General features: G+C 35.7%; 1 protein-coding gene across 1 annotated transcript; it reads right to left on the bottom strand.

The window, feature by feature from the left end:
* Positions 1–6,102: 6,102 nt before the first annotated feature.
* LOC122200407 (olfactory receptor 4P4-like) lies at positions 6,103–7,038 on the bottom strand. The gene has a single exon (XM_042905982.1). The coding sequence runs from the start codon at positions 7,036–7,038 to the stop codon at positions 6,103–6,105; it is 936 nt and encodes a 311-aa protein (XP_042761916.1).
* Positions 7,039–10,981: the final 3,943 nt, after the last annotated feature.

The following is a 10,981-nucleotide window of genomic DNA, read 5'->3' as shown; positions in this document are numbered from 1 at the left end:
GCACAGAGCCCCACACAGGGCTCAAACCCATGAACCGTGAGATCATGACCTGAGCTGAAGTCGGACGCTTAACCGACTGAGCCACCCGGATGCCCCAAGAATATAATCTTCTTATGGTTGAGCTAATATAATCCTGTCCTGGGGGCATGAACACTACTTCTTTCAGGAAAATAAGCAATCTGAAGACAGACCGGTTGGTGTTAAGTCGGTTTTACGTAGAGGAATAGCTTAGCATAAGGTACAAACAGATATTAAGGTCTACAACTTAGATACCCTTCACCGTTCTGTCTCCACCTGTCTCGTCTAAAAATTTGTGGTTTTGATCTAGTGCTTTCCCTGCCCCTCTTCGTGTCGACTCCTGGTGTCTTCTGCTCTTCTGTACCACCCTATAGACTCACAACCACAGACTGGCAGGCTTTCTCTCATCCAGTGTCCTTCATCAGGCATTTCCATCTCATCATATCTGACCGTTAACCTTCAATTTAGTTGTTCTTCCTGACTTGACAGAAAGTATCAAGTAATTATTATTCAAGTAATAATTATTACTTGAATATTAATTATTAAATTATTAAATTTAAATTTAAACTATTAATTTAATGATTTTGAATTATCAATTATTAAAGTATTAAATATTAATAATTATTAAAGAAATTGTTCAAGTAATAATAGGAGCTTCAAGTTGTAAAGGATAGTATGCAATCTAATAATCTCCCTTCCAGTCCTTGGGGTTATATTCTGAAATCTTATGATGTGTTTACCGACATCCTTCTAGAACAGTAACAGGAGTTGGTGAGAAAATTCATGTTTCTGAGGTAGTTCTCTGATACTGGGAAGGCTTTGATGGTTGGGTTTATTATCATAATTGTATCCTCTTGGTAAAATCTACATGATTTCATACTGATTCCACCTAACTTTGAGGGTGTTAGGTTCCCCTTGAATCATACTAATTATAGTAATTTGTTTATAATATTAGTTATTAGGACTGTAGCATAGATGAACGAAATTAAGGACGATTGACATATTTATGTGGCAGAAGGGGAGAGTGCAAGCAATAGACAATAGTGAATTTTAAAATATTAATTATTAAAGCAATACATGAGATAATCCCAAGGAGGATATTTAGGTTTTGAAACAGAAATATTGATATCACAGAAATGAATTATGAATTCCCTTTCTGGAAAAAGAAAAACTGTGGAAATTGTAAAAAAAAAAAAAAAAGAAAAAAGAAAATCAGTGGGTGATAAAGATTCAGGATGAGAGAAAAAAGGATAAGTCGGTGGAGCACAGGGCATTTTTCAGGAAAGGAAACTGTTTTGGACGGTGGTGGATATGTGATATAATGCATAGGTCAAAATCCACAAAACCCAACCACACCAAGAGCAAATCCTAAAGTAAGCTACAGACTTTAGGAAAACAGCATCAATATTGGTTTGTCAGTGGTAACAAATGTACCGCACTAATATGAAATGTTAGGTGATAGAAATTGTGAGGGGGCTGAACTTCTATATGGGAAATCACTGTACTTTTTGTGTAATGTTTCTGCCAACCTAAATCGGTTAAAAAATAAAATCTTCCTGACGCCTGCTTCCGATTCTGTGTCTCCCTCTCTGTCTGCCCCTCCCCTGCTCGCACTTGGTCTCTCTCTCGCAGAAATAAAAGTAAACATTAAAATTTTTTTAATTAAAAAATTAAATCCATGTAAAAACTTATTCATGAGAATATGCCATTACAATGTTTAAGATATTTTATTTAAAATTCTATACAAATGTATCATATAAGTACTTCTTTTAAGTCCATATTGATGCCCTGAAATCCTTGACAGTTTATGCTGATGCGCTGTACAAAGCTCACTCATGAATATAAAATAGCATATTTTCTGCGTGTAACTTTAAAAAAATTGAGATATTCTAAAGTTGCAAGCATGAATTTGAATGCTGTTAACAACTCAAGAAGAATTTGCCCCAAAAGGCTTTAGCTACTTTTCACAGGATAGTCTTTAATACCTTTGAGTTTATATGTCAAAAATAGGTCTTTCTCTTTTTTTTTCCATTTATGTTTTCTTTCTTTTTATAACATGCAATTTTTGTCAATATATTCACATCCATAAACATAGAAGTGGATATAATTTTTGTAAATAGTTTAAGCCTCAAATGATAGCAAAATATGCTTGGAATTTACTATTGAAATCTCGAGATGTATCTTAAATTCTGATATGGAATAATTAAAAACTCTACAATTTCAAATCCTCTGGCAGGAGTTTGTGTAATAAAAATGAGTGAGAAAGTGTAGAATCTAAAAGCTCTCATCACAAGAAAATAATATGCAAACATCTGTGGGGATGGATGTTAGCTAGACTTACTGTGGTGATTATTTTGCAATAAATCATATCATTTTGTTGTACATCTGAAACTAATATAATGCTATACATCATTTATATCTCTATTTTAAAAAAAAAAGAAAATGCTCTCAACTTATTAAACATAACATTCACTGTAAGAAGTCCAAAGTGATTTCTATGAAAGTTGTTAGTATTATAGAATGCTAAAGCCTCATTAACATGGAATGTGTGTCTAGATTTGTATCAGAAAACGTCATTAACACCAGATCAATATTGATTGCAAATAATAATTTTCACCACTAATCATGTTTTAAAAGAGAAAGTCATGTTATTAAGAAAGCATGATCATGAAAATAAATAACCACCATTTAAAAGAGGCCATTAAAATGAATCTGTTGTTTAATTATCTGAACCATTATTTCATTTTTAGTGACAATTTTATTTGGTCCAACTAAGTAATTAAACATTCTAGAACATGCCTAGAAGAAGAGTTTTAATCTGGCGATAGTTTTATTTCTTTTTTTAATGTCTATTTTTTTTTTTTAATTTTTTTTTCAACGTTTTTTATTTATTTTTGGGACAGAGAGAGACATAGCATGAACGGGGGAGGGGCAGAGAGAGAGGGAGACACAGAATCGGAAACAGGCTCCAGGCTCCGAGCCATCAGCCCAGAGCCTGACGCGGGGCTCGAACTCACAGACCGCGAGATCGTGACCTGGCTGAAGTCGGACGCTTAACCGACTGCGCCACCCAGGCGCCCCTATTTCTTTATGAATAAATCCTGAAACCATCTTTCCACTTCCTCTCTGCTGTGACAGTTCTGGTTAATTTTACCTTCCTCATTGTGTTTTCTGTTCTTTATGCCTCTTTATACACTGTCTACAGACTCATTGTACCTCTTGCATTTTATTTACATATTCTAAAACACTTTCCATTTTATAACCATCTTCTTTTTAATAAAATTCTGTTATCTAGCATCTTCTCCACAATGATATTTGCTGTGTTTCTTAAGTGACCTTTAATTAAACCCTATTAAGCACGCAAAAAAGGTCTTTCATAATTTTTTTTCTGGTTTCTGTAGAAAGTCTTTTTCAGATGTCTGTTCATTCCAGTTACAACATGATTTGATGTATCTGCCGTTCCATAGTGTATATTTTAATTAATAAAGTGTATATTTTTAAATTTGCTTTAAGTTTCTTTTGAGAGCGAGAGAGAGAGCATACATGTGGGCAGGGGGAGGGGCAGAGAGAGGAGAAAGAGAATTTCAAGCAGCTCCGCATGCTGTCAGTGCAAAGCAGGAAGTGGGTCTCAGACCCAGGAAACATGAGATCATGACCTGAGCTGAAATGAAGAGTCAGATGCTTAACCGCTGGGCCACCTAACTACCCCGATAAACTTTATCTTTTTTTTTTTTTTTTACTTTTTTTAAGATCTTTATTTATTTTTGAGAAAGAGAGAGACAGAGACAGAGTGTGAGCAGGGGAGGGGCAGAGAGAGAGGGAGACACAGAATCTGAAACAGGCTCCAGGCTCTGAGCTGTCAGCCCAGAGCCTGATGTGGGGCTCAAACCCACGAACCGCAAGATCATGACCTTGAGCTGAAGTCAGAGGCTTAACCGACTGAACCACCCAGGCGCCCCAACTTTATCTTTTAAAGTTGTTTTAAGTTCACGGCAAAATTGAGCAGAAAGTACAAAGAGTTCCATATACCCCCTGTCCCCACACACAGACAAGCCCTACCACCAGAGTGATACTTTAGTTACAATCAGAAGAATCTGCATTGACACATCGTTATCTCCCTAAATTTATAGTTTCCATTAGACTTCACCCTTGGTGTAGTACATTTTATGTATCCACAACTGTAGTAACATACCTAACAATGCTTTGTGATCCCCCTGCTAACCCTTGGCAAACACTGATGTTCTTGATGTCTCCATTGCTTTGCCCCATTGCTTTGCCTTTTCCAGGATTCCTACAGTTCAAATCATGTAACTATGTAGTCTTTTCAGATTGTCTTCATTCACTTTATAATATATAATTATATTATTCAGTATATAATTATAATATTCAGTATAATAATAATAATTATCCACATGGATGACAATTTATTTATCTAGTCACCTATGGAAGGGCATCTTGCTTATTTCCAAGGTTTGGCAGTTATGAATAAAACAGCTATAAACATCCATATGCAGCCAAAAATGTGCTTGCAAAATGTACTTTGGTTTGTTTTAGGTGTTAGACTATATCTTAATTTGTCTTTTTCTAGGCTTTTTTTTCTCTTTATAACAGAAAAGGTCTTTGGTTCTGGATCAAATAACTTTCCACTTATCAATTTTAGGCAGGTAGGGGTTAGTCAGCACTTACATTTTATTATTCAGTCCCTTAAGTTTTATGGCAAATGTTTTATATTCTAGTCAGTAGGTGGAATAAGAAATAGTTATGTTTGGATTATCTTAAATTATTGATTCTTGTTCTGTCTTAACTAGATATTTTTGTTATTTTTAATATAAATCAGAAGAACTGATCACCAGGAAGCACTTTAAAACAGGTTCTACTATTGATCACTTTGTAACACAGATGATTTCTGGGTGCCACTAGAGGAGAAATAAGTGAATGTTCTATCATAAAGACATTCATGATGAGTTAAAGTCATTATTTTAATTGTAGATTTCAACTTCACTACTGCAGAACATGTATCATTTTGAGGACTGGTGTATAAGCCCAGTTTATTTACTATAATTATCATTAAAATTTTTTTGCCTTTATAATTCACTGACTTAATAGCATTGCCTTATTTGCTTTGGCTCAGACAGTTTTTTTCTGCAGGTGATTCTATCCACACCTCCTTAATACTCCATAAGATTAAGTTTTTAATTAATTCTGGTAAGTGGGAATTCATATTCATTTAGCTATTCCATTAAATTTCTTTCTAATTCTTTTTCTTATGCATTCTATTCATGATAATGATGTTATATAAAGTCTATGAAATATTTCTCAGCATTTTTAAATTTTATTTAAATTTTTATTTTTTTTAAATGTTTATTCATTGCTGAGAGACAGAGAGAGAGTGCGAGCAGGGGAGGGGCAGAGAGAGAAGGAGGCACAGAATCCAAAGCAGTTTCCAGGTTTCGAGCTGTCAGCACAGAGCCTGACACAGGCTGTAACCCACAAACTGTGAGATCATGAGCTGAGCCAAAGTCGGATGCTCAACCGATTAAGCCACCCAGGCGCCCCATCTCAGCATTTAAAAAAAAAAAAATTATTTTGGACCACGTGAGTGGTTCCGTTGGTTAAGCATCTTATTTTGACTCAGGTCATGATTCCACAGCTTGTGAGCTCAAGACCCGCACTGGGCTTTGTGCTGACAGCTCAGAGACTGCTTCGGATTCTATTTCAGTTTCTCTCTCTGTCCCTCCCCCCTACTTGTGCATTCTCTCTCTCTCTCTCTCTCTCTCTCTCCATAAATAAATAAATAAACAAAGCATTAAAAATAAAAAACAATATATAAAATTTTATTTGAGAGAGAGAGAGAGCAGGGTGGGGGGGAGGGGCAAGAATCCCAAACAGGCTCCACGCTGTCAATGCTGAGCCTGATGCGGGGCTCAAACTCATGAACTGTGGGTCATGACCTGAGCCAAAACCAAGAGTCAGATGATTAACCAAATCAGCCACCCAGGCTCCACCCAGAAATATTTCTTAGCTTTTCTTGTCACATCAGGCCCTTTTCGTTTATAAAGATGCTTAGCTGTATGTTTCCTCGGATTAATTGTGTGCTTCCTTCGAAAATAATGTTTGACACCAAACTTTTCTCATCGCGCTTTTCATCTCTGTATTTCTCAGGGTGTAGATTAAGGGATTGAACATAGGAGCGATGATGGTGTAAAATAGAGCAAATATTTTGTCCTGGGGGAACGTGGTCGGAGGTCGAAGGTAGGCAAAGATTGAAGGTCCAAAAAATAAGATGACCACAGTGATATGAGACCCACAGGTGGAGAGGGCTTTGTGTCTTCCCTCGGCCGAACGATGTCTTAGACTAAACAATATAATGACATAAGAAACAAATAAGACAACGAAGGTCACTAAAGCGACCAGACCTGAATTGGCAACCACAAGGACACCAGTGATGTAGGTATCAGTACAGGCAACTTTCAACAAAGGCAAGATATCACAAAAATAGTGGTCAATCTCATTAGGTCCACAAAATGGCAACTGGATGGTCATCGATAATTGAGGAAGAGAATGGAGAGCCCCACCAGCCCAAGCAGCCAAGACTAGAAGATTGCATCTTGTCCTGTTCATGATAAGCAGGTAGTGGAGAGGTTTGCAGATAGCCACGTAGCGATCAAAGGCCATGACTGTGAGGACAAAGACCTCAGTACTCCCAAAGAAGTGCATAGCAAAGACCTGGAACATGCAATTACCGTAGGAGATCGTTTTTGTCCCCCCTCGTAGGTCAGCAATGAATTTGGGTGTAACACTAGAGGTATAGCAGATGTCCATACAGGATAAGTGGCTGAGGAAATAGTACATGGGTTGGTGGAAAAGAGGGCTGCATCGAATGGAGACGAGGATCAGCAGGTTTCCTGCCAACAGGGCAACATAACAGAATAAGAAGAGCACAAAGCAAAATATTTGTACGTTCTGGTCATACGAAAGTCCTAGAAGAACGAATTCTGAGGTGTTTCTCTGGCTCTCCATATACTTGAGTTTGCTGTATGTGACACTGAAATGAATTAGGTATCTGAAGGAAAGAAAACATAAATTTGTTGGACACAGTATGAACACAATGATATAAAATTTACTAAGTAGCTTGACATGAATATAATATTAATATTAATTATTCTCAATTTATTAAATTAAGCTGTCTTATCATTTTCATTAAGTCTTTTAGTCTATAAAAGTATTGCAGAATAATTCTATAATGGGGATAATGGGAATAATGATGTATTTTTCTCAATCTTACTGGTAATGATTTTTAAATATTTAAATATTTTAAAAATTAAAACCTATTTATCATTGTTAATTACATTATTATGTAGCAAAGAAGAGTTTTAAAAATGAGCTTAAGTCAAAAAATGCTTTGTTGCATGTATTTTAAATGTGTGTTGAAAGTTCCTATTTTTATCATTTTTTGGTCAAATTCCCTGACTTATCTGGCACTGAATCCTCAGGAAATGGCAATATACCAGACCGAATTGCTAAACTTAATTTGTTTAAAGCACACTCTTTTTTTGCTATGTGACCAAACATTGCCAATAGGTCATACTAAACCAATGGAATTGCTGTTATTTTAGAAAGCAAAGAACGGTGAAAAAGTATACAAGAAAACAAGAATGTCAACTCATGGCTGAAAATTGTGGAAAATATTTAGCAATTTCATTCCTTTTTCTATTTACATTTCATGTGTTAAAGACAATTTTAAAAATACAAATACTGTTTGTGATAACAAACATTAAAGATTGGATAAAAATCATTAAATTGCCCAATTATGGGGGTGCCTGGGTGGCTCAGTTGAGTGTCCTTTGGACTCATGTCATGACCCTAGGGTTGTGGGATTGAGCCTTGCATCAGGCTCTGTGCTGAGTGTGGAGCCTGCTAAGGTCCTCTCTTTCTCCCTCTGCCTCTCTCCCTTGTTCTCTTTCTCTCTCTCTCTCAGGAAATAAATAAATAAATAAAATAAGTTGCCCAAGTACATTTGAATGGTGCACACATCATGGCTCTTGTATTTGAATCTTTTGTATCCGATACATAATTTTAAGACATTATTTAATCAGTACAAAATTAGTCAAGAACTGAGACAGAATGGACTTCCAGGAGTTATCTTCCTCACTGATGAGGAATTCTCTGTCCCCAGTGGGTTTGGACAGCTAGTGCACCTTCTACATTTCTCCAGACCTGATATGACAGTCATATCTGAGCCATCAAGTGTCTATTTAAAACAAAACAAAACAAGAGAATGCTTTTGTAGCAAAGTTATATAGAAACCATCAACTCTAGGGATTCTCAAAATCAGTATCTATGCATTTCATAGTTTTGGAGACTATTATATATACACATACATATATACACATATATGTGCAGTATATCTCTACAGATGTAGATTTAGATACAGATGATATAGATATATATTCTTTTTAAGAAAGAGACATTTAGGAAATGGTCCTTACTGTAGGACAGCAATTCTGTTTTAAATTGTTATTCAAAACTCTAACTTCACAAAAGAGTAATTTTTAGTTTGTTCCTACTTTTTTTGAAAATAATTATCAGTTACAGAGTATTCAGCAGTTCACCTTTCCTAAAGAGCGTTGACAAGTTTTAGGAAGGTAGAGTTCATTGACCTAAATCTACTCATGGCAATTGATGTTGATTCTTTGATAATGAAGTGGAAACAATGTGAATTTTTCAGATACATTTATTTACCTGAAATGATTTGATTTAAAAATAATTATTATACAATAAGACTGCAAACAGATTAAAGGCAGAATTCACCTGACCAATCCAAATCTCTGAATTTATATAGAAAAGACTTAGATCAAGAGAATCTAAGCATTTCTCAGGATGTGAAAGTAATACACTGGAGATGTGGGCAGACAGAAATCCTGATTCTCCCTCAATCTGGGGCTAATTTCATGGGGACAACTGAGAGGGACGCGATGGATGTCATAAAGGGCAGCAGTGAAAAGACCATTTTGAATCTTTATCTGGGGAGAAAAGAATATGCACGATGGGTTAACAGACAGCCAGTCTGTCTTTCTGAGTATTTATGTGAATAAAGATATATGGACTATTTAATATACATGTTTTTGGAATTCTCTCATTTTTAATCATTTTGAAACAATGTCCGTTCAGTTTTACCAACATGTAAATTGCTTAAATCAGAATTCTTATTTGTTTCTAAATCATCATTGGCATTTAATCCACAATAGTTCTTAATATGTATCTCATCCTGTAATCTGATGCAACATTAGACATGGTCGCTGCGGTGAGAATATGTAAAAGGGAAACGTCAGGAGAGGAGAGTTATTGTCATAAAAACATTTTGATCACAGAGATATTAAGGACCCCTCTTGTGTAAAAACTAAAGTTACAGTTGATGAATAAAGAACTTCAGCCAACCATTGTACAAATGGTTAGAATAGTAACTACAGAGAAAGAGGTGGAAACATTGAGGCACCTTCAATAAACTGACCAGGGGGATCCTTGAGAGAATCACTTCATCTCTTTAAACTTCATCTTACTCATTTTACAATTAAGATATCATGACCTAATTCAGAATTTTAATGAGGAATAAATGAGGCAATATGAAATAGCCCATGACACGCGTGGTTCAAAACATTCATCTTTCTTTTACAAACTTCCTTCTCTGAGTGATTAGTTTAGAACCACAGAAAGCATCAGGCACACATATGCAACCAAGGCCAGTGGGAAAATTAAAAAAAATCATAACACAGATTTAATAACTGATGAGGTAAACCTCAATTTCAACAATCTGCTAGGGAAAACATTTAGGTTAGTTTAATGGCAGATTGGTCCTCTTCGGGAATGTTTAACCCCAATCCTTAGCCTGATTTTTTTACACTATAAAAGTATAGTTAGGGGCATCTGGGTGGCTCAGTCCATTAAGCGTCTGACTTCGGCTCAGGTCATGATTGCACAGTTCCTGGCTTGAGTTCATATTTTCTCTTAGTGTAACAGAATGTAGCATGAACTTACCTTCGTTGACTCGGATGAAACTAGTCTATTCTAGGATGGCAAGTATTTTGAAATACAGGAAATTCTTCATTATTGTAGATATTCAAGCATAAGCAAGGCTGTATCTTAGCCGCAATATGGAGGATTGTAGACAAGCCCAAGAACGGGGCACAAGGAAATTCACTGCCAACTTGAAAATGTTTTAATTTTTCTTAACTAGAACTTTGCTTATAAATAATGCATAACTAAAACTAACGTATGCTAAACCATTTTTATCGTAACCAAATTATCACACACTGCGAAAGAAGTTACAGTCTTTAAAATGAAATTATATGGAATACGAGCATATAAATAGTTAAGCACATGGTTGGCGGGACCCTAACAAACCCACATGACATGGGTAACTCTCTAACCATCGGATCTGAGTGGCTGTTAGGTTGGTTTTAGGCTACATGAGGAAGAATTCCACCCCCCGATACTCCATCTGCCAAATCTTCCCTAGTATCAAAATCTGGAATAAAATGAAGAGAATGATAAGTCAGTAATTTCAATACATCCAGATTAATTCTTTGCAAATATTTTGGAAATCTCAATATGACTTAAACCTTCGACAGGTTTACAACGGACTTCAAACATTTACTGAAACTATCCGTGATGAAGAAATGTATTGCTTTGTCCCACGAAAGCAGGCGAGGTATTTTGAAGGATGATTTTAGATCTCAATGCTAGCTCACTAAAAAAAAAATTCTTTTTAAGTATTTTTTAATTCTTGCAAAAGCTAACAAGAGTGTTTAGGTCCTGAAAATCATCTATTTTATACCTATCCCTGAAGAAAATTTCGTTGGGAAAAATAGAATGTAAACCTAAGTGACAGCACAGAAGTTCATAATTCCTTGAAAGCTGTAAATAATTACATTCCCAAAGGCATTTCTAAACAGATTCTGGCCAA

The sequence above is a fragment of the Panthera leo genome, chromosome D1 (assembly GCF_018350215.1).
Source record: "Panthera leo isolate Ple1 chromosome D1, P.leo_Ple1_pat1.1, whole genome shotgun sequence".
Classification (NCBI taxonomy): Eukaryota; Metazoa; Chordata; class Mammalia; order Carnivora; family Felidae; genus Panthera; species Panthera leo.
This window is presented reverse-complemented; position numbering and strand designations above follow the sequence as displayed.